The sequence below is a fragment of the Dreissena polymorpha genome, chromosome 1 (assembly GCF_020536995.1).
Source record: "Dreissena polymorpha isolate Duluth1 chromosome 1, UMN_Dpol_1.0, whole genome shotgun sequence".
Lineage (NCBI taxonomy): Eukaryota > Metazoa > Mollusca > Bivalvia > Myida > Dreissenidae > Dreissena > Dreissena polymorpha.
Window position 1 is genome coordinate 131,278,412 of NC_068355.1, and position 25,382 is coordinate 131,303,793.

The 25,382-nt window shown below is 34.6% G+C and overlaps 2 protein-coding genes across 13 annotated transcripts in view; one reads left to right on the forward strand and one right to left on the reverse strand.

The window, feature by feature from the left end:
• LOC127850081 (septin-1-like) overlaps positions 1–18,728 on the forward strand; it is an 86,122-nt gene extending 67,394 nt beyond the window's left edge. For 9 of the 12 annotated variants that reach the window (XM_052382880.1, XM_052382877.1, XM_052382923.1 and 6 more), the window contains 5 exons: positions 1,234–1,338; positions 5,932–5,964; positions 12,974–13,040; positions 13,992–14,106; positions 15,855–18,728. In XM_052382880.1, coding sequence (XP_052238840.1) covers positions 1,234–1,338; positions 5,932–5,964; positions 12,974–13,040; positions 13,992–14,090 — 304 coding nt within the window. In that variant the 3' untranslated portion in view covers positions 14,091–14,106; positions 15,855–18,728. The remainder of the gene's footprint in view (positions 1–1,233; positions 1,339–5,931; positions 5,965–12,973; positions 13,041–13,991; positions 14,107–15,854) is intronic. The other 3 variants (XM_052382856.1, XM_052382864.1, XM_052382869.1) reach the window with 3 other exon arrangements.
• LOC127850152 (metallophosphoesterase domain-containing protein 1-like) lies at positions 16,500–25,073 on the reverse strand. Its single transcript, XM_052382979.1, has 2 exons — positions 24,027–25,073; positions 16,500–20,339 (listed from the first exon to the last, which is right to left on the reverse strand). Exons 1-2 carry the CDS (start codon positions 24,695–24,697, stop codon positions 20,186–20,188), a joined length of 825 nt encoding a protein of 274 aa, XP_052238939.1. The 5' UTR covers positions 24,698–25,073; the 3' UTR covers positions 16,500–20,185.
• Between the last annotated feature and the right edge of the window lie 309 nt (positions 25,074–25,382).

The window sequence follows — 25,382 nt, forward strand, 5'->3', positions numbered from 1 at the left end:
AGCAAGGTTAATTGTGTTATTGAATGGCTCTCAAGTTTTTTTCCTGGGTAGTACCAGTACTTGGGGGAGATATAAACAATACTCCCACTGTGGTGATATAACCCATGACTTCTTGGTAGCTAGGCGGACACCATATTCAATGTACCACTGCGACTTCCCCCGTTAGCTAAAGAGCATAAGCCCTTTATCATTCAGATACGTACTTTAAATCATGTGTAGTCCCTCAGAAAATTTAATTAAAGACCTTTCTCTCTTTATTCAAGTGTTAAGGGCTTTATTTCTTACCTGTACATACTGATGAGCTACAAATAGAATAAAACCTGAACAGCCGGTTACTAAGGGTTTTTTATTAACCCAGTTCCACTTTGCTTCTGAGCGAGATAGGGTTTAAAGCTTGATGCTTGTTGGTCATTGAAGTTTCTTGATTAAAGAGGTCTTGAGAACATTATTGCATTAGTGATTAATTTGTATTTCTTGATGCTTGATATCTATTAGTTGCAGCATGTTTCCTTATATTGTTATATTGCCTTATGTCATTAACGTTATTAACCTTGTAAACATTTTAGATGCTGCATTATTTACCAATTTTTATGTCCCTCAGTCTATACTGGGGGACATATTGTTTTTGCCCTGTCTGTTTGTTGGCTTGTTGGTTGTTTGCGTCAAACTTTAACATTGGCCATAATGTTTGCAATATTGAAGATAGCAACTTGATATTTGGCATGCATGTGTATCTCATGGAGCTGCACATTTTGAGTGGTGAAATGTCAAGGTCATCCTTCAAGGTCAAATATATGGGGGGGTGCGGACATAGTGTTTCACAAACATACCTTGTTATTTTTTATTTTACTTGGTCAGAACATGTTTTCTTTATGATATCTCGGCCCAGTTGTAAATTGTGTCACATGGGGTAACTAGGTCAAATTTAATAAAAAGCTTGTTAAAACTCAGAGGCCACATTTGTTGCTTACCCTTTATGCAACAAATTTGTTTTGGCCAAGTTCAAAACAGTTTCATGTTGGTTCAAACACTAGGTCAAATTAAAGAAAATGCTTGTGAAAAAAAAGAAAAAAAGTCCCATTTATTTGCACAATTTAAATTGTAATGTTGCTAGAGCCAAAATAATTTGTTGCATTATTGTGTATGGGCTTATTAATAACAATTTGGATATCTGATAAAAAGTGGTCAATTTATTTATTATGTTGTACGAGACTATCTTCCTCTTCTTCACAGTACGCACATGCAGGATCTCCAGGAAGTGACGCAGGAGGTGCACTACGAGAACTTCCGCGCAGAGAGACTTGCATCTGGACAACCCATGCCATCAAAGAAGGCCAGGTGTGTATCTTTGGAGTTTTTCTTTGTGAATATTAAAGTCGGATTTGTGGGAAAACTAGGAGTAATGCATGTGTGTTAAGTGTCATCCAAGATCAGCGTGTGCAGTCCACACAGGCTAACTAAGGACAACTTTTTTTTTTATACTATGTCGGTCAGTTGGTCTGTCCCGAAATTTCATCCGATCTTCACCAAACTTCGTCACAAGTTGTATCTAGATGATGTATAGGTCAAGTTTGTATATGGGTCATGCCGGGTCAAAAACTAGGTCACAGGGTCAGTTAGTGTGTTTTTAACCGAAAGTTTGTCCGGATCATAACTATGTCATTTAACGTTAGATTTTAAAATAACTTGGTACATTTTGTTCACCATCATGGTACGGTGTGTCGTGTGAAAAAAGTACGTCAATATCTCCAAGGTCAAGGTCACACTTGGAGCTCAAAGGTCAAATGCTTGTCCGGGCCATAACTTTATCATTTATTGTGAGATTTTAAAATCATTTGGCAAATTTGTTCACCATCATTGGACGGTGTGTTGCGCCAAAGAATTGCGTCGATATCTCCAAGGTCAAGGTAACACTTTGAGTTCAAAGATAAAAAATGGCCATATATGAGCTTGTCTGGGCAATAACTATGTCATTCATTGTGAGATATTAAAATCATTGGGCACATTTGTTCACCATCATTGGACGGTGCGTCGCGCGAAAGAATTACGTTGATATCTCCAAGGTCAAGGTCACACTTTTAGTTCAAAGGTCAAAAATGGGCATAAATGAGCTTGTCCGGGCCATAACTATGTCATAAATTGTGAGATTTTAAAATCATTTGGCACATTTGTTCACCATCAAGGTCACACTGTGAGTTCATAGGTCCAAAATTGCCGTAAATGATCTTGTCCAGGCCATTATAACTATGTCATTCATTGTCAGATTTTAAAATTACGTGGTACATTTGTTCACAATCATTGGACAATGTGTCATGTGAAAGAATTATGACGATATCTTCAAGGTCAAGGTCACACCTGGAGTTCAAAAGTGAAAAATGACCATAAATTAGCTTGTCCGGGCCATAACTATGTCATTAATTGTGAGATTTTAAAATGACTCTGTACATTAATTTTGTTCACAGTCATTCGACGGTGTTATGCGAAAGAATTCAAGATTTTAAAGGTTAAAATGGCCATAAATAATAATGGCATAATAATTCTTAAAAATCGCCATTTAGATTCTCTTGTTATGTGAAGACAGCATGCAAAATAGTCTGTGTCAATGCGGCATGTTGGGGTATACGTCACGTCTGTGACAAAGCTCTATTGTACAATATAAGGAGAAACTGCTTAAAGCTTATCAGGGACAACACTTAACCAACATGCATTTATGGAGGCGGTTAAAAAGAGTCTATAAATTATCAAATAAATCAAAATTAGTTTCTACAAGATGCGAAATAGACTAAGAGTAAACTTTTCACTGCAAAAAAGCCTACGTCTTAGCCTTGACCAGGATTGTGAGCAATTTTGTCGGCAAAAATATGAGTGATATTGTTTTTGATTCAAAAAAATGTTGATGAATATAGATTATTGTTCAGTATTGCAGTTTCAGTAGCATGTATTATTGCAAGAGCTGAATATCATGAAGTGTTGTTTATATATTGTGTGCTTTAACATACACTTTTGTTACTATTATTGTGGCGGTTTTACTCTTTCTCTTTATCCTACCTTCAAAAAAGGTGGCATAAATCAGTTGCGCTGTCCGCCTGTACATCCGTATGAATGTCCGCATGTCCGTTCAAAATTCCTGTCTCAGCCATAACTTTGCAATATAATTATGCATTTTATAATAACTTTGCACACATGTTCAACATTATATGCTTTGTATGAAACACCCATCCCCCTACTGAAAAGGTCAAGGTCACACTTAGCGGTCATAGATCAAGTTTAGTCATGATATATCTTGAAATATTTTTGTCTAGGCCATACCTTTGCCATATATTGATGGCTTTTCAAATAACTTGGCAAAAATGTAAACTATCATCAGACAAGTTGCTTTTATCTCACTGCAAGGTCACTCTTAAAGGTCAAAAGAGGAATAAAACCCCTTGCCCAGACATTCACATTCATTATGTAATTAAAAGATATTCCACAATGCCCACCAGGAAGAGGCGTCTTTCATGTATCACTCATTTTCCGACCTCAAATGTCAAGTTGAACTGTTCAGACATAGATGTCAAAATTCACAGTTGCCTTTAAAACAAGAGGTTGTTTCTGACATACTGTAAAACCATTAAATTTCGTGTGTTACGAATTTTCGTGGATTTCGTTGTTCCGCTGAACATCAAATTTAAGTACCAACGATTACTCATACATTTTTAATGCGAAATCAGTCATTTGCGAATGTCATTTCCAACATTTTCTTTTGTTGTCGGTTATGCGAGATTTTGCTTTTTGCAATAGTATGAGTCTTTGGTAATAGTAACTTCACTTCAGAAGGTCACATTACACCACTATATCTATGAGTGTTTCTTTTTTTATTCATCATCGATAATAAATGTTTTATTCAACATGGTTAATAAATATAATACATAGCAGTTAACAGTTTATCAGATATGTCAATTAGTGCCAATTAAAGTTAAAAGAGACATAACAGTTTTCACACGTGTATTTTGGGGACCTTATTACTCAATTGTTACTACTAGGGAACCAATTGCGCTGAGAATTGCAAATGTCAAAACGACATTGATGGCAATTAGCGAGAGGGGACCCACAAGTGTGTCGCTTTATCGCTCTTATCGACAATTATCGGCAATACTTTCATGCTTCAGTGCACATTTACCTCAAGTCTTGCTGTCAACACAGATTAGCTGATTATGCTTCGTTAATTTTTTTAATAAAAGTTTAATTATTATGATGGTCAGTCTTCCCAAAAAATTTGAAATCCACGAAATTACGTGTCAACAAATAAGTTGCTTTTTATTAAACCACGAAATTTCATACCGACGAATTTCTATACGTTTACAGTAAGTTGAGTCTTGAGACAAAAGTGGAATGTGGGGGCATCAATGCTCTAAGAGCGTCTTTGCACTTTTGATTTTGATGAATTTGTTGAGCTGTAAAAAAGGTATTGCTTATTGCTTCTGCATTGCAGATATTTGTGGTGTTTAATTGACACGATTTATTTTTTATTAACCATACAGCGATGAAGTGTAAGAAGCCTCTATTTGATCTGTCTTTGTTATGCAGAATCTTTGCCAGGCAAAGGACTGGGAAAGTTTTACTTAAAATCAGTTGAGTTCTTAAAACCGATTGGACATTGTTTGTGTTAGTTCCTTTGCTATCAAACATTGGGCAATAGTACCTTTATTGTTTGAAAAAGTTTTGTCAATGTCTTACTATAATTGTGACTTGATAAGGGCTGTTCAGGTTTTATGCTGTTTGCTGCTCATCAGTATCTAATGTTTGAAGATGAAGCCTTAAAAATATGAATCTAGTAAGAAAGGACCTAAATTAAATATAACTTTCTAAGGGACTACAAATGCGTGAAAATATGTATCTAAATGGTAAAGGGTTAAACTTTAAAAGGTGGTGTTCTTCTTCAAGTTGATTTGTTGTCTAGATTTTCCCAGTCCTTTACACTTATGTGATTATCTTGATATTCAAACATTTCTCTGATATACTTAAAGCAACATTTAATCTGCATAAATATGCATCTCTGATTTGTTTTACCCAAGATTCATTGAAATCTCTTACAGTATGATTCACTTATGTTTAGTATGAAACATGGGATTTTCTGAGCTCTGCCTAACTTGCTGATAACTGTTTTTGTAGATTCATTAAACATGTGTCATGGCCCATGTATTTGCCTGTGAAATGTTCAGTGGTTGATATGCTTTAGTTATTTGCAAATAATTCAATTAAATTTTGATTAGCTTTAATTTGTTTTGGGTGTTGCTTAATTAAATGTACTTAAATTTCCCAATTTTTTATGCCCCCGGATCGAATGATCGGGGGTATATTGTTTTTGGCCTGTCTGTCTGTCATTCTGTCCCAAAACTTTAACCTTACAGTAAAGTTTTGCAATAACTTTTGAAATACATGTATTGAACTTAGCAACTTGATATTTGGCATGCATTTGTATCTCATGGAGCTGCAATTTTGAGTGGTGAAAGGTCAAGGTCATCCTTCAAGGTCAAAGGTAAAAAAAAAAAGCAGTGCATTAGGGGGCATTGTGTTTGTGACAAACACATCTCTTGTTTATTTCCAGTATAGAATGTAAATTATTAGTACGTTTATAACTTGATTGACTTGATTTAGTAAATGCTGTAAAGATATTTGGTTATTTGTCTCTGTAAATTAAATTAAACATATACAGAGGTTAACAATAATATGTTTAGTCAGTGATAATATTTAAACAAAAGTTATTCTAAATTTATACATTCTTTTTACAAGGTATGCAGTTAATACAGATCAAATTATCTAACTTTTTGTTTTTGGCATCATTTCCATATCGTATAGTTAGGTATAGTTTTAGCATTGACTATTTCCAAGTATTATATCAAGTATGACTCCTTGTCATGTACTTATTTCGGATATTTGCCTTGTCAGTTCTCGACGCCAACAACCCTCCGCGCAGACAGAGTATGTTGCCATGGCATTTTTATACATAGCTTGGTGCATAGGGTAACGCTGCCGCATGTGATATTAAAATAATTCACATAGATGGTTTAGAGACAAACAGTTTTGCCTTTTCAACATTTCCTATAAAAGATACATAAGTATTTCACTGCACCTTGTACATGTAAAGAGTGTCTTGCAAAAATGTATCTTATGTCATATAAGACCAGACCAGCCTGCTAATGAGATCATGAATGCCCAGGGTTCCCTCTGGGTTTGAAAAAGTTGTCACCACTTACTTTCGCCAAATTAAAAATGTTGTCGCCACACTGGGGCTACATTTGGGCAATGAAGATCATATTATTATAAAACAAACAAAAACTGAGCATTTTACAGTATGTTAAATGAATTGATTAAATAACAGTATTATTAATAATCACAACACATTTAACAGTGTTCATTTAATAAAGGCACATTCAATCAGTTGTAAGTCTTGTTGACTGACACCTTCTTAGCAGCCTGAATATGTTGCCACAGTTTGGGTGCTTCAGCAGCTTTCTGATAATCTGAAAATACAAAAAGGAAATATAATATTAATTTAATACTAATAATAATCAATTATTGTGAAGTATATAAATAATATTAATGTGCGCTAGCATACTGCATAGAGCCCATAGCACAACAGTCGAATATAATAAGCGTTTGTGTATATCAAATGTCAAATTGATTTTCATGTGCTTAACTATGAATGAATTGATATAAAAAGTTCACACAGCATAGATTGTGTGTTGGAAATCATATTGAAGGAAAGGAAATTCTGATTAACAACTGTCTTTGTTTGGTTTTTGTTTGTTAGCTGGTGAAAGTTAGCGGGGGACCGCTTGCATTTTTGAATGGGTCTCAACATTATCAGAATCTTATGTTAACCTTCTTAAAGTCGTTATACACTCTGAACTTGCCATTTTGACGAGTAAAACAGAAATATCACTTTTAAATAGAACCAATACATGTTAAATGTTTAATTATTTTCTATAATAACACCAATTTTTCTAAAAACAATTGATACTTACCTTTTGATTGTCATGGTTGTCATCGTAACGATCTTGAATCGGCTATGAACACTGTGACAAACACTTCACATTTAAGCGCAAAGTCGGTATATGTCAATGTTGCCTTATCTCTGAAGCAATAAAACTGCCGACCAATTAAGATAAACTGTAACAACACCCCAGATTATTGTAATTATCACCATTGCATGCCACTTTGCGACAGTCGCATGCTCCATTGATTTCAGCAGTGATGGAAATCGATTGCATAACGACTGCCGTAAAGCGGCTGGTAAACAGAGCTTCTTATGTCATTTGAAGGAATTATTAAGCAGAAAAAAATGTGGATTTTCGAAAAATCGCCATTTGCGAAAATTAGTCGCCAGAATATTTATTTTGTTGCCATTGGCGCCAATGGCGATCAACAGCGGGAACCCTGAATGCCCAAATGGACAGGCTAGTTTGGAGCTACACTTGTGCTGTATATGGCTTAAGACCCATTTTGTATGACCCGTCTCTAAGTCTTAATAAGACTTTTCTTTTGTTAACTGTGTCTATGTTGAGCTTGAAATATTATCAAATGCCATAACAGACAGAAGACTTATATTGTAATATTTAGGGCATTTAAAATTTTCGTCTAGTGACATGTCTGGATGTTAGTTGGCCATGCTGGATAATGAAGGAGTTCCAACAATGATTCCACTTAACGTTGGATAGCATGCTCGATAGAAAGACAAAATAGAGGAACATATCTTAATAAAAGCAAGGAAGAGTTTACATCCCCCATTTAATTATTAGTCTGGCTTAAAAACTGACTGTTTTGAATTTTGTGTTTGACATACTTGATATTCATACCAATATCCTTAATGTTCGATACCCGTGAAACTAATTTCTCCACTGCAGAAATGCCTGGTCTAATACGGCATTGAAAATGTGGACAGATATTTCTTAGAATTTCTGGTTGATATTCTGTCATAGTATTACTTCTTAGGAGTGTTTTAAGGCTGTTTTTGTCTCTTTCTTCATCTCTCAATCATAAAAAATAAGATATATATATATATAAATGTGTGCCAGTCTGATCTAGTTTGTAGTTTGAATATTTATATTATATGAATTTAGTTCTGGAATGAATGTTTTGCATTGAGTTTGTAGAGAAATATCACTTGCATAGATTTGCTAGCATAAAAAAAATTGAGACTCACCTGTGGAACATTGGGTTTAATGCTCGCTGATTAGCCTGTGGTGTCCACTCTTACTAATCAGGGACGACACTTTCTGTTTTTATTGTATTTTTTGTTTAAAAAAAGTCCCTTCTGGGTAAAAATCCAGTTACGGCGGAATGTGTCGTCCCAGATAAGCTTGTACAGACTATGCATATGCATTAGGCCCCATGTTCCCAGATTGATGCTCAATTGAATGTGTTGAGCATTTGATTAACGCATGGTTCACATAGTTAATAACTTATACCTAACACTTTTATATTGACATTGGTATACATATTATCCAATACAATCCAAGTTGTAACAAACCTTTGCAACCAATCAGAAGGGTTGGACCTATGAGAAACATTAGACAATGATCTGATCATATTACTATCCGGAGATTTATCTTATAGCCTGTAGACTAGTTTGTCAAAATATGGTCGATTTAAATTCAGTTTTTGTTGGTTTGTCCAAGAATAATCCAGATTGACACATTATCAGTTTTTATACTAGTGTATTATAATCTTTTCAGTAAAATATCTAAGTTCATTCATAAAGTGTGCCAGATTGATGGATACACATATTACATGAGTTAAATGAATTCAATTGTAGATTAGAAAGTGACCCTATTGATCTTGCATTCTTTTATAAAATAAATATATGAACATATTTCTAACATATTGCTGTTTTTGTTTCTTTCCTGCTGCCGCCCCTTGGTGGTTCATACACACAATGCTCTGTTGTGTGCTGCGTGTATTCATGGTAAGACAATCTACATGGTTGTTGTGCTGTATTACTGTTGTAGTGCTCACTCTGTATTGCTATTTACTTTTGAGCATGGTTCTGGGGAAATTGGGCTTTATTCTAGTGTATAAAATGTTGTTCCAGATTAGCCTATGCAGTTGCAACTGCTCAGGCTAATCAGGAACAACACTTTACGCACATGAATTAAGCCATGTTGTTCCTAAAGGAGGCTCATTTCTTGGCTGAATTGTACTGGTTGAAATAACTTACTATTGTTCTAGCTGTACATTGGCACATACTTGTATCAAGCAATTGTTTTCTGCCGTGTGTATGTTGTTTAATTTTTATGTCCCCCACCCACTATAGTGGGGGACATATTGTTTTTGCCCTGTCTGTTGGTCTGTACGTTGGTCTGTTGGTCTGTTTGCTCCAACTTTAACATTTGCAATAACTTTTTCAATATTCAAGATAGCAACTTGATATTTGACATGCATGTGTATCTCATGGAGCTGCACATTTTGAGTGGTGAAAGGTCAAGGTCATCCTTCAAGGTCAGAGGTCAAATATATGTGGCCAAAATCGCTCATTTTATGAATACTTTTGCAATATTGAAGATAGCAACTTGATATTTGGCATGCATGTGTATCTCATGAAGCCGCACATTTTGAGTGGTGAAAGGTCAAGGTCATCCTTCAAGGTCAGAGGTCAAATATGTGGCCAAAATTGCTCATTTTATGAATACTTTGGCAATATTGAAGATACCAACTTGATATTTGGCATGCATGTGTATCTCATGGAGCTGCACATTTTGAGTGGTGAAAGGTCAAGGTCATCCTTCAAGGTCAGAGGTCAAGTATGTGGCCAAAATCGCTCATTTTATGAATACTTTGGAAATATTGAAGATACCAACTTGATATTTGGCATGCATGTGTATCTCATGGAGCCGCACATTTTGAGTGGTGAAAGGTTAAGGTCATCCTTCAAGGTCAAAGGTCGAAAAGAAAAAAAAATGAAAGCGGCGCAGAAAGGGACATAGTGTTTCTGACAAACACATTTTTAGCTCGGCTGTTTTCGGACAAAACCCGAGCTATTGTCATTGGCCATAACTTTTTATGTCCTCCAATACTATAGTGGGGAACATATTGCTTTTGCCCTGTCTGTTGGTCTGTCTGTTGGTTTGTTTGCTCCAACTTTAACATTTTGCCATAACTTTTACAATATTGAAGATAAAAACTTCATATTTGGCATGCATGTGTATCTCATGGAGCTGCACATTTTGAGTGGTGAAAGGTCAAGGTCATCCTTCAAGGTCAAAGGTCAAATGTATAGCTTCAAAGCGGCGTAGAAGGGGACATAGTGTTTCCCACAAACACATTTCTTGTTTATAATAAAATGTATACATACAATGTATATTTAAACATATTTTTAGCTCACTGTCTGTGAGACTTAGTAATCATTTTTCGTCCATGAGCTTGGAGAAAACATTTGTCCTGCTCATATATTGTTCACATTTTTTTTACCAAACAACTAGACACTTGATGAAAACATTTATTTGAATGATATCTTGAGAATCAAAATGCAGATTTTATATGAGCCGTGCTCTGTGAAAAATGGGGTTTAATGCATGTACGTAAAGTGTCATCCCAGATAAGCCTGTGTAGTCTGCACAGGCTTATCAGGGAAGACACTTTGCGCTCCTGATATGTTTTGTTTTAAGAAAGTCTGTTTTTAAGGAAAATCAAGTTTAGGCGGAAAGTGTTGTCCGTAAATGCTAATCTAGGAATGCACTTTACGCACTTAATTGCATTAAACCCCTTTTTCACAGAGCACAATCCATATATAAGTAAGAAACAAGTTATTAACTACCATTTTAAAGTAATTCTAATAACTGGCTCTCAAGTGAGCAACAGAGGGTTATCTTGTTTGCTTTATTTTCACACAAATTGAATGTTTGGTATGTGCCAATGTAAAGCTTAATGTCCAAATAAATCTGGCTTGTTTTTACATTTTTCTTCATCGGAGTTATTCATTTCTTATGTTAAGCACATACACATGGGTGATGGACATAATTATCCATTCATAGTTTGTGTGTCATAATATTTTGAGTCAGGCTTGATAGGTCAGTTGGTAGAGGTCTGGTGTACTTTATAAGGGTCGTAGGTTTAAAACCCTGCTTGGCCGCATCACTATTTTAGGAATCTGTCAGAAAATTGTTTATTAACCCATCCTCTCCATACCTGTGATGGAATTATAGCAGTTGTCAATAAGTCATTAACTGGCATAGGTACATGAATGTGCTCTTAGTGCTGGTAAACCAGCTAACCAAGGCAATGTGGGAGTTGGTGAACTGACCGCCTTCATAAGACTGAAATACTGTTGAAAACAGATAAAAGCCCAAGTAAATAAAAGGAAGAGTAAATATTTTGATACACTGAGGTTTGTAACTTGCCTACAAGTCATGTACATTGAGTTTGTAATTCATTGATGTTCTGTAAATTAAGACTCAAGTAACTTGGCTGTTGTATTTACATATATATGTTTGAACATATGCGGTCCTGATTTGATATTTGAGTTGATCTAGCACACTCTTAATGAGAAATGAACTTGATCAGAGAGCACTTTATTTATGACCCCGGATCGAATGATCGGGGGTATATTGTTTTTGGCCTGTCTGTCTGTCATTCTGTCTTCAAACTTTAACTTTGGTTAAACTTTTGCAATAATGAATAACTTTTGCAATATTGAAGATAGCAACTTGATATTTGGCATGCATGTGTATCTCATGGAGCTGCACATTTTGAGTGGTTAAAGGTCAAGGTCATCCTTTAAGGTCAAATATATGGTTTCAAAGCGGCGTCCAAACTCTAACCTTGGTTAAACATTTGCAATAGCTTTTGCAATATTGAAGATAGCAACTTGATATTTGGCATGCATGTGTATCTCATGGAGCTGCCTATTTTGAGAAGCGAAAGGTCAAGGTCATCCTTTAAGGTCAAAGGTCAAATATATGGCTTCAAAGCGGCGCAATAGGGGGCATTGTGTTTCTGACAAACACATCTCTTGTTCTTACAATCAATCCACCCCCACCCCCCTTAAAATACTTTGATAGTTTTTTTTACCTCAAGACTTGCATCTCAAACTTTTTCCTGACTGAATTGGCAATTTGTTATATTTTATATTCATCAATGTAATTTTGTGTTGGTCATTTTATCATAATTTGCATGTGTCATGTTTGACTTCATCATCGTTGATAAGGTCTTAATAATTACCAACACCATTATCATCATTACAATAATCAATATTCTAAATCATCATCAGTTAAATCGTGATCTAAATCAAGATTATGATGTCCATCACCTGATGTCCATCACCATCATCATTATCTCTATGATCATCATTAGCGATCATTTGGTTATTGTCCTCGCTATTATCACCATGCACATAAATTGTATAATGCACAAAGTAAGTATATTACACTGCACTTATATACCATATATGCAGGACTTAAATTTTCTCCTTATGCTTTTGACCTTATCATGTCTGAATCCTATACTGCATAGTGAGATAAAATATATAGCAGGTAGTATAATACCAAATATATACAAGTCTAAACACTTTTGTTGCATAGAATCTTACTGAATGTATTTTGAAAGTGAAAACATTTAAATGTAAGTGTTTGTAAATGAAATCTCATGAAGATATAACAAATGCTTTGCAATTTGCACATGTGTAAATATGTTATGTTTAATATATGGCCAGTATGTACAGATTTCGACTGTTACATAAATGGTATGAGTGGCTCTCTGGGAAAATGGGGCTTAATGCATATGCATAAAGAGTCGTCCCAGATTAGCCTGTGGAGTCTGATCTTGCCGGGTACATGTACACATCTTGCTGCTTATATGATTGTGTCATTTTAAGGAAGACTTTTTAGTGAAAATCCAATTAAGGCGGAAAGTGTCGTCCCTGATTAGCTTGTGCGGACTGCACCCTGTTTTTCCAAAACAAGTCACATATATTCTGCATTGCACTATATTTCAGTCGGTCCAACAGAGACAATGGCAGTGCTGATTCGAGGGAACAAGTCTTACAGGAAAAGGAGAAGGAGGTAAGAATCAGGATGCAACATGCCTTTAAACAAAAATATACAATAACAGCGGAAAGTGTCATCCCTTATTTGCCTGTGCAGACTGCACAGGCTAATCTGGGATGACACTTTACACACATGCCTTCAATTATTTGAAAAATCAGCTTTTCCCGATGGATAGTAATGCTTCTGTAAAACCAGGAACTGCTCTATCTTGAAAAATGTTTTTACCCAAACAATGTGAATAACTTCATTCAGACATTGCCACATCTGGTAATCAAGTGATCTGTCTTAGTGAAATTAAATTTTAACCTTTCATCACTTAGATATTTTGACACATGTGTTGTCCCTTAGAAAGTTTAATTTAGTTAAAGACTTTTGTTACTAGATTCAAGTTTTAAAGGCCACATTTCCAATCCTCAGTTACGGATGAGCAGCAAACAGCATAAAACCTGAACAGACTGCGAGTTACTCCCAGGCTGTTCTGGTTTTATGCTGGTTGCAAAAGCCATTATCACTTTGATTCTTATTTAGGAAAGGGTTCATCATCATTTAGATTAATAAACCTGGCTGGCTCAGTTGGTAGAGAGCTTGACTAACTGTTTTAGGATAGAGGATTTGAGCAACAGCCTAGGCAAGAACTTGTATGGAATTATTTCAGAGGCCATCTTCACCTTCTGATTCCAATAATGTTGTCAGTAATAGACATGAATATGTACACTCAGTACTGGAAAACCAGTTTCCCCAAGAAATTTCAGATACTAGTGTGTCAACCCATTCCTCCCATAAGAAGCGAAGTTAAAATGTGAAAACAGCATAAAACCAGAACAGCCTGTGAGTAACTCGCAGTCTGTTCAGGTTTTAAGCTGTTTGCTTCTCATCAGTATCAAAGAGTTGAAAATGAAGCCTTGTACTGTTTTTGAACAACAATGAACAAGAAGCATTTTGACTGGTGTATGGTGTTTCTTGCAGTTACGGCGCATGCAGGAGATGGTAGCAAAGATGCAGGCCGAGATGGAGGCACAGAAGCAAGGTGGCAAGCAGAACGGAGTGCGATCACATGACGTATAGGGGCTGAGAGAACACGGTGAGCCACCAGGATGTTAGATGTTTGCTCTGGGTCAACTGCATGTGTGTAAAGTGTTTTCCCCGATTATCCTGTACAGTCCGCCTGGGCTAATCAAGGATGACACTTTCCACCTAAACTTGATTATCATTTGTTTTAAACCAAAAATACCATAAAAGCAGATTGTGTCTTCTGTGATTAGCCATTACTGACTGCTTAGTTAAATCTGGGAAATTACTTTACACATGCATTAAATTCATTTTTCCCTGTTTAAGGTTTGCTTAAACATCTTTTACAATGATGTGGATTCATTTATTTTGTGTTGACATAAATTATGTGAATTCATATAATCTGGCTTTGTTTAATTATTATTATTTTATTTTTTATTTAACAATGTATAATATAATATAATAATATAAGTTGGTGGTTAAGAGGGCCAGCAAAATAAAAGTGTCAGAACAATAATGTTGGTTTCGCAGTAACTTAATAACCCTTAGTGTCTGTTCCTTCATGTTGTCCAGTCTTGGCCATAAGCTGTATTACTAGACCAATGGAAATCAAAGCTCAAATGTCACAAGCACTGTGATTGGTCGGTATTTTAAGTTGAGAATACATATCCAGGGGTGTGATTGAGGCAAAGTCAAAGGGGAGGAAAATTCTGTTGACTGATTTTGACTACGCGAATGGCGCGCATAACGCAATGACAGACATAAAAACAGACATTATAATAAACAACTTTTTGAACTTCATAAGTAATTTTGTCATAACAATATTTCTTTATAAAAACCTGTTAAACTTCACATTTAACATACTGAGGATGCAAAGTAAACAGTTAAGTAAGTATTTATTGTGATCAATAGCAGCAGTTTTTCAATGTATTGAATGACAGTTAATAGACTAAATATAAACAAACACACTTGAGTGTTCTTCTGGTGTTAATGATGTATTAACTGAGTTAAATTAATATATTTAATTTGTTTACCTTTCAATATCTTGTATTTCACATCTTCACTCAGTTCAAAGCTATTTCAGTTAACTGAACAGCGTGACAAACATAATAAAGCAGAATATGCATATGAATCTGATTATACACAGACCCACAGACATATAAAAATCAAATCATGATTGTCTATTTCCATGTTCGAACGATACTCTCTAAATTGTTTTACTTCGCGAGTAGACTACACTCCAATTTGCAAACACTGGTTTCAGTGACACAAATTCAGTGGGCACATTTCTTAACAAAATATGTGTTGCTTGTATCTAAAACGTAGTCTTTTTTTTGACAAACACATTTCATTATTCCTGTCAGACTAGGTGATGTCAGTCGTTTATTCGATTGCTATTTGTTATTTCAATAATCTTAATTTTCTCTTCACAACGGCGCCATTTGCAAACAAATCACAGAGCGCATTTTAAGAACACGATTTTAATTGGAAGATTGGGAAACGACAGCCAATTATATGGCTCGTTTTTAAAATGCTTAGGCAGAATCTACCAGTGTAAAATGCGGAGAGATTTCGCGGGCCGCGGATATTTCGGGCCGCTTATGAAATACGTCCGCGGAATCGGTGGTAGCCCCTCTCCCCCACATTTTTTAAAACGAATTTACGCAAATCTCAGAACTGACATCCGGGACAACCCGATCCGCGGAAATCCGCGGAAAAATCACACCCCTTATATCAGATTTGAAATATTCCTTTTTGTGGGTCATTAGCATTCTTTTTAGCATTAAAAGCATTGAACAAGACTTGTATTGTATTTTTCAGTTGACCGAAAGATGTGCCAAGACAAGTTCATATTTGACAAAGCGTGATGTAAATCACCCTAATGACCAACTTTGCAAAGACCAGGCATCAAACCATGCATTTCGAGGGACGAAACATTCAGTGTCTGAGATGTATTTGAATGAATCTTTTATAGTTTTAATGTGAATAATGTTTAGTTGATTACTCATGTTCAAGACCATGTAACCTGACAATCTTTGAACATAAATGCTATCAGAATTATTTTTTCATGTCCCCCAGTCTATACTGGGGAACATATTATTTTTGCCCTGTCTGTTTGTTTGCGTCAAACTTTAGCATTGACCATAACTTTTGCAATATTGAAGATAGCAGCTTGATATTTGGCATGCATGTGTATCTCATGGAGCTGCACATTTTGAGTGGTGAAAGGTCATGGTCATTCTTCAAGGTCAAATATATGGAGGGGGGACATAGTGTTTCACAAACACATCTTGTTTAATCTTGCATTTTAGGTATCAGAGAAAGAGCAAGTTTTGGGAAAATCAAGTTTTGTGATTTTTAATACATGGACATTTGCTTTCATCTAGATTTTTTTGTGTAGTGCTTAAAGCTATATGATGATATATTTGAATGTTTCTTATCTTCCTTTTTTGAGGAAATGAATGAATGCTTGGATCATCATTAAGAACATTTAGTCATTTTTGGCAACTGGTAAAACTGTCTTATACATATGACTTATAAAAAATTTAATAGTTGTATTACATGCTGCCTCTTTGTGATTGTCTGTGTTGCAATTTGCTTGTATATTTTACATTTCATTTTATATGTAAAGTGCTCTTTGGCCTAAACAGGGTCCAGATTGTTTTGTTGTTTTGAGGGTATTTTTAGTCAGTGAATGGATTTTATATATTACACACAGTTAATGTGTGAAACTCAAAATCAGTCGTCAATTATTTATTTAGCTAGAATAACATTTTGTCACTGGTATACAGACCTTTACTTAAAAATGGACATCTTATTCCATTATTGTGTTTTCCTTTGGCTGACTTAGTTCAAAATTAGTTCCTTTGGTGGGATATTGATGCATACAAATTGAAATGTGAAGGCAATTATAAAGCTCTATTTTTGTTATATGTAATCAATGTTTAGGAAAGGAATTCCTTAACACCCATATAGTTTTCTGTATTTCTCAATATTTCATTTGTACTCATTATCCATTTATTTTCAACTTGCCTACTTATTATCAATTTATTTACAACTTGCCTTTTGTTTTGTTTTAGTGTGTTTATACACGATAAAAATACAAAAAAGAAGAACATATGCTGGTGTTTTTAAGTCTTAAATGTCTTGCAACAAATAAGCGGGATCTTTAGAAGTAATTTAATCAATTGTTGTAACTATAGAATGTAATTTATATTTATTTTGAAATATGTTTTAAAATAAAAGTTTGGTAATTTAGAAGTCAATGTTTGTGTAAAAGTTTCATTGTCTGTTTTGTCTTTTAGTCTACTTTTGTTTATTTGTAGTTGTTTTAGAATGGAGATTCTGGTATTGAACTGTACAGTGCAATATATGTATCTATCAAGTAGATCTGATCTGTGGTATGGTAAAAGTATTGCAAAAATTAATTCACTGAGTTGTAAAAGAAAAGGACATTTAATATCATATACTTCTTATGTGACCATTGACGAGTGTTTTTCTTATGATAGTTGCAGATCTGCTATAGATTGTACTTTTAGCAAACCTGTGTGTTTGTTTACTATCAACACAATTAGATTCAACTGAAGCCATATTAATAGTAGGATTCGTTTAAAAACAAATCAGTAATTTATTTCAGACACTTCCTACTTACATTTTGTTATGTTTGTGTCAAATCAAGAATATCTGTATATATAGAATTTTCTGGCAGTGCCATGTAATGCTTAAGTCTTCCAAATTAATGTGCTGGAATCGTTTAATATAGAACAGTGTGCATTATTGGCTTAATATAATGGCTTCATCAAATACACAAGTGCCAGAACATTTTTAGTTAATGGCATTTTTGTTTTGCAATATTTATCTCTCATTTCTTGCACCATTTTAGAGAAAAGAACATGATTTAGTTGTAAGCGTGAAAATGCATCACAGTGTTAAAAAAAGTAATGTTTCACATGAATATTTATGAGCAGTTTCTGTTTGTGTGCTAAATGTATATTAAATATCTTTAGTGACTAAGGTTCCATAGAAGTCAAATCTTTTTGTGCAGATGGAGACATAATGCGACTACTGCCATGTTCCTTGTAAATTGAAGAGGCTAATTTGTTTGGGTCTAAATTGTGAGGGTCATGAGCAAGTAGTAAGTATAAACAAATATGATGTGTTATATATCGTTTTCAAGACTGGTGCCTTAAAATAGCTGCTTGAGTATGGATATTTTGCCTTTCATACAGCATTAGTGTTGGAATGATACCATTATATAAATTATTGAGTAAATGTCATAAAACAGATATAAGCAGATATCTTTCTTGTGTTGTCAATAACTTGTACATCCGTTTCATTATATATGAAGGGAATATATGGTAGCAAATACTTTTCTGCATCAAACTCATACCATGATTAGTTGAATCATAAGGTCCCATTTAATTTGTTTTGCCTAGAATCCCATGTCATTTGCACTTTTCATTTAGAATTGTTGTATTTTATTACTGTCATTTTTGTAGTGAACTATTTTATGATGTTTCATAATATGTGTATGTTATACTATTTTATACAATGACTCGGAATCAGATGTCAGTATCTTAGTGAGTGTATTATTGCATTAAACGTGTACATGTAGGCATACTTTATAGACATACCATACCATAAATATGTTTAGTCCAATTATGTTGAAAACAGTAATAAATTATGTTATTGCCACTGGTTGTTGTTTATTAAAGGGATTGCATAGATTTCAATTATGTGTATTGTATGGGTATTTATCGCTTACAATATCTGTTGTTAGCTCACCTGAGCACAACATTTCTGGTGACGTGGTAAGCTTTTGTGATCACCTCTTCATTGTTCAATGTCTTTCTTGTGAGCACTCTTGAGGCCACATCTATTGCCAAATCTTCATGACACATGGTCAGAACATGTCTTAATGATATCTTGGCAGACTTAAATACTGGGCCATGCTGGGTCAAAAACAAAGTTACTAGATAAAAGTTAAGACAATGCATGTGAACACTCAATAAGTCACATTAAACTTGGTTGAGAACATTTTTCTTATGTCTTGGCTGAGTTAGAAAATGGTTCCAGTCTGTTTATAATAGAAGTCTGTTAGATAGCAGGTCAGTTTTCATTATCTGGCCATAGCGAATTCTTGTTAACACTCGTATGATATCTCTGCCAAGTTTGTAAATAGTTCTTGTTCATTGAAAAATAGCGGTTCTGGTTCATTACAAAAATAGCTGGGCAATATAAGGCTATAGTTAAGCCTGAAAACAACTAGATTTAAATTTTTTGCCCAAATGAAACTTGCTCACAACATTTGTAAAACAGTTCCTTCAGATCTCAATTACAAACCATTCTGTTCAGCAACGTTATTTTCTGACAATGCTGTGATCAGCTAGAGGATGGATTTCTTTAAATCAAAATTTTTATTACAGATAAAGATATTTAATTAAATTATTAACGCAAGGTGAATTTTGGCATAACCAGATGGCTTATTAGCCACATCCTGTTACAATCTGTAGCCAGATAGATAACAAGATTGGGTAAAATGCATATGCGTAAAGTGCTCTCCCATATTAGCCTGTGCAGTCCACACAGTAGAATCAGGGACAATACTTTGGGCCTAAACTGGATTTTTTAAATGAACACTTCTCACAAGCATTATTGGCTGTTATAAGAGCACGGCTCTTGTGATATATAAGTATACTGCTTTCAATGGTTGAAATTACAGGCTAACAACCTTTCAAATGCCCATACAAATCTGGTCACTGTAATGAGTGAATAAGCTAGGTTTGTGAAACTTGGAATTGGTAGTGGGTAGAAACAATAACAATATTATGCACATTTTGTTTCTTTTTTACCAGAATTGTGGTTGCTATGGTTATAAAGACAGTCACCATAAAGGAAACTTATATACATGTAATATGTCTGTCCAGCCATCTAAATTGGCGTCACCATGTTGGGGGAAAATACAATGTATGCTTGTATGACTTATTTTGCATCCTTCCCCCTCCATTTTAACAGATTACAAATTGATGAGTAAGTATAATACAACTGAATTCCAATATCATTAAAAATACTGTTTATAAGGTACATAGATTTATTTTTATTTTTTTCTTGTCCACACTTTTATTGTACAAAACTAGTTTCTATAACTTCCATCATTGACCCTCCACATCAATTGTCCTTGATTTATAGACATCAATCACGTTGATTGTAGGGTTCAACTTCATGGCAGCATTTGAGAATGTCACTCCATTCACGTTGACGATTGCATTGCATTCATGTGTATGACCAAACAAATGAACCAATGGTCTGAAAAATAAATTCTTCAAATTATAACCAACAACATTTTTTTAATTCATGAACATTTTTGTGTGAATGTCAGGATTTGACAATAAGTACAAACATCAATTACAAAATTAATGTGTCAATTTTGTTGACTGTCCCGATTTTTTATTACAACCCAATAGCAACATTCAGTACAGTGGGATTTTTTTCACCTAAAGGGGAATGGTGGCAGGGCTCGTCCAAAGGGGCAAAACGCGTTGTTTTTTAGGAAAAGGGGAAAATAAAAAATTCACTCTTTTATATATATTGATATTTATGCCCCCTTTGAAGAAGAGGGGGTATAATGTTTTGCAAATGTCGGTCGGTCCGTCCACCAGATGGTTTCCGAATGATAACTCAAGAACGCTCAGGCATAGGATCATGAAACTGCATAGGTACATTGATCATGACTGGAAGAGACCCCTATTGATTTTCAGGTCACTAGGTCAAAGGTTAAGGTCACAGTGACTCGAAATAGTAAAATGGTTTCTGGATAATAACTCAAGAATGCTTACGCCTAGGATCATGAAACTTCATACATGTAGGTACATTGATCATGACTGGCAGATGACCCCTCTTGATTTTCAGGTCACTAGGTCAAAGGTCAAGGTCACATTGACTCGAAACAGTAAAATGGTTTCCGGATGATATGTCAAGAATGCTTACACCTAGGATCATGAAACTTCATAGATACATTGATCATGACTGGCAGATGAACCCTATTGATTTTCATGTCACTAGGTCAAAGGTCGAGGTCACAGTGACTTGAAAATGTAAAATGGATTCCGGATGATAACTTAAAAATGCTTACGCCTAGGATCATGAAATATCATAGGAACATTGATCATGACTGGCAGATGACCCCTATTAATTTTAAGGTCACTAGGTCAAAGATCAAGGTCACAGTGACAAAAACGTATTCACACAATGGCTGCCACTACAACTGACAGCCCATATGGGGGGGGGCATGCATGTTTTACAAACAGCCCTTGTTGTTATATGAATACACATGTATGTATGAATGTAATGTTCACAGCTGAATGTCTCTGTCCTTTTTCTTAAATATATATCAATGTTTTTTTTCAACATTAATTTAGTTTCAGACAGTTCAGCCTTCATGCACAGTCCCAGTTTTCCTAGCCATTTTGAGTCTAATTGGGATTTTTTAAATCAATTAAATGGCAAATTTGAGCATTTTTTATCAATAAAATTAACCAAATTGGAATGTTTTTATCAACAAATATTGACACAATATAGATATATCCGGCCTTTTCCTGGCTATTTTGGGAAAAAAAATGCAATTCATGTGAAAAGTCAACAGATTTGGGGAAAACTAACTCAATATAACTCTTTATAATAATTCAAAATCATATTGATTATAGTTATATACTTTGTTTGTTGCTTTTGAAATAAATTGAGATATATTTATCATTTGACAGTTCTTTCTAAAAAAAAAATAATTTTTTTTTTGATCATTTGGACGGGATATTTTCTACAAAAATGGGGAAAAATATATACTCTTTCTTGAGGGTTGAGGGGAATGGGGCCGAATATCGGGCCCCAAAATTGCCATAAAAAACCACTGCAGTATCAAAACAAAAACGTAATATTAAGAATTATTTGTATTTTTTTATGTGAGGAATCTTGATTATCTGTTTGAAAAACAAACTGTGATACACAATTATGTTGAATGTGTATACCCTTAAAACCTTGGATGAAGTCATTTAAATTTTAAAATATAAATATTTTCACTAATTGAAAAGCCATGCATAAAATTATTGATTTTTCTGATCACTGGTGAATTTAAAGTTAAAATCTACCTAAAGCAACAATTATCCCCTGTTGTTTTACTGTGTGAAGCAATATTTCATTGTCAAATGTGTTTATTGTAAAAGACACCATGTAATTCGAGCTGTTTCCTATATTTTAACACAAGGGTCTTAACATGGGCACTTTTGACAACACTGTAGAAAATTTCAAACCAAGTTAGAATCCATTCAAGGCAGATTTTTTATGGCAATGTGCAATTACTGACCAGAAACAACATAAAGTTGAAAATTGACTCATACAACTGTTTTGTTACAGTATGAAAGTGCTCTATTAAGGAGATTATTCATGTGAAATTTAGGGAAAAAAACAGAATTTTCTAATTGAACAGAACTGATGGTGAGACTGAGTAAAGGAAAAAAGTTCTGGTTAAAGGGTTCACAGTTAATTGGGTAAAGTCACAATTATTAAAATAATTGTAATGGATTAAAAAAATTATGCTTCAGTCTTAACAAGGGAAATTAACTCCTTACTAACAAAAATGTTTGAAATTAAAATTTAATTAACAGATGATATTCATTTGAAATATTAGAATAATTAAGCAGTTGTAATGTTATTTCTTGATAATTGGAAAAAATGTTGAGTTCTAATACACAGTTAATACTTTGCAAACAAGAATATCAGTGAAACTGATGGATATTCCCTGATGATGCGCTTTGTCAATCTATGTGTTAATTATGTGGAAACTAATTATTATTCAAGGAGTCATAACTCCTTGAGAACTCACTGGAGTGGAACACTATGACATATTTAGGTATGCCCACCATGAAGGATACTGCATGGCTTCATAAACTTCGGATAATACATTCCTGTGATCTATCATAGAAACATCAAATTCTTTAGATTGTCATATTACTTATCAAAGGGCAATAAGCCAATAACCACCTAAAAAAATATATCATTAGCCTCGGTGACCTTGACCCCAATGACCTCAAACCTCATCAAAAGGTAGAGGTCCATGCAAGGTAGCTACATTCCAAATATGGAAGAGATCTGTAAAATATTGAAGGCACTATGAGAAACTGTAACAAAAGTGTGACAGAAAATTCTATTATTAGCCTCTGTGACCTCGACCCCAGTGACCTCAAACCTCATCAAAAGGTAGAGGTCCATGTAAGGTACCTTCATGCCAAATATGTAAGAGATCAGTAAAATATTGAAGGCGCTATGAGAAACTGTAACAAAAGTGTGACGGAAGGAAGTATGTAAGGAAGGAAGGACAACCCGGCAACTATATGCTCACTGAAAATTTTCGGGGAGCATACAAATCTTGTTAGCTTGCTAGGCTCAGTGGTAGCACCTCAGCTTTTTCTTTCAGGCGTTCTGGTTTGATTTCAGGCAAAGGCAATATTTTTTATAACTTTTTCTTGCAATTTTAATTAGTTAAGACTATTGAAACCATTACAGATATGTTAGTAAACATACCAAATGGCTTTTTCATTATAAAAATCAATGAACAGGGAACCCATTCTCAACCCCAAAGAAAAAAAGGCTTTTATTCGCATTTTATTGGAATGAAATTAAAAATTACTTATGTACTGATAATTGGTCAATCTTTTATTTTTATTTTACGCAATAAACAACTGTTACTAAACAAACGTCAAATAAATGTCTACAATATTCAAAGTTAAATCAATTTAATTAAAGTTATATGCTTAAGCTTGTGTAAGTATTGCATCTGAGGTATTTAAATCACAAGTATTCATACAGTACAGTTAATTTCAGTGATTGTAATTCATATTGATTATGAAAGATTTCATATTCAATTTCGAAAAGATTAACTAACAGACATCCTACCTTGAAAGGAACAAGAAAAACTCATGAAAAAAAGATGTGCATGTTTACCGGATGCGATCTAAAACAGCTGTTCTTAAGGAATGGCACCCCCAATGATCCCTTGTTGGGTGTTGCTCCCCACAACTGCAGAGTTCTTCACTTTGTGAAAACATACTCCTCACTAAAGAAAACTTCTTAAGTGCAAGATCCAGTATCCCAAATGGAGGCATATGTGTGACAAGAACATCAGTAGACTCTGGAATATTGTCCCACACTTTTCTTAAAGAGCCATGTTGCCGTTTAGTGAAACTGTCTGCATATGAATACCATCGATTTTTTGTCCACGGAGTTCCATAAATATTCAACCCTTCTATGGTTACAGATTTATCCTGCAGGTAAGTAACTGATGACAGTGAAGCCTCTAGCAGTGCCTTATCTGACTTGGTAGCACACATTTCATGATTACCAGCAACAAGTATTTTATGACTATATGGAAGATCAGAAAAAAACGAGTTTACTTCTGATACATACTCTCGCATCAAAGTGCTTTTCCTTGTAAACATGGCCTCAATTGAGTACTGACAGAAATCTCCAGAGTGGATTAGAATATCACCTGGTGGCAAATCCTTCTTGTAAACAGCATGGCGCATGTGGGTGTCCGATATATGAACAATCCTCACACAGTTGGCGTTCTCCGCGCCTACAGCTCCAACTTTATGAACTGTGAAATCTAAATTCATACTTTGAATTATGAAAACAATTGGATATGTTTTATGAATCTATCCAATAATAGTTTAGAATAAAAATTAATCGCATTGAAACAGAATGTAGTCCCTTGTTAACAGTTTTCTTAAATTCTCTCATTGAATAAAATTATAAATTTCGATAATTTCCATACGCCCATTTTCTTCTTCAATCTTCTTCTTCTTCAATATTATCACTTAATATCCTTTATCGCAAAATGATCCAAGCTAGTGGTCCAAGGTCTGTATGGGTAATACTGTGTGTATTTGAGATTTATTGCTTTATTGTATGGGTAATACTGTACCATACAGCCTTATATATACTAGTGGTCCAAGGTATACTGGATTCTCATTGGTTAAACTTAGTTCCAAACCAAATAAACCATTACGTCACTCTATTTATAGGCATTACTCATGCATTACAACATGTGGTGCAATACTTTATACTTGGGTTCCCAACTTATACTATTATTAACTATGCGCTAAACCGCGCTGTTTATACTGTCTTCACACAACTAAGCACAAAACACAACACGTTTTGCATTGGGCAAGGCTTGCGATCAGTTTATTGACAACACACATCCACGAATATTACATATTCGTATCATATAGCAATCAAGTACAATCGTAGTACAACCTTGACAAGACAATTTTCGAACTATAAATTATATAGCAAATTATA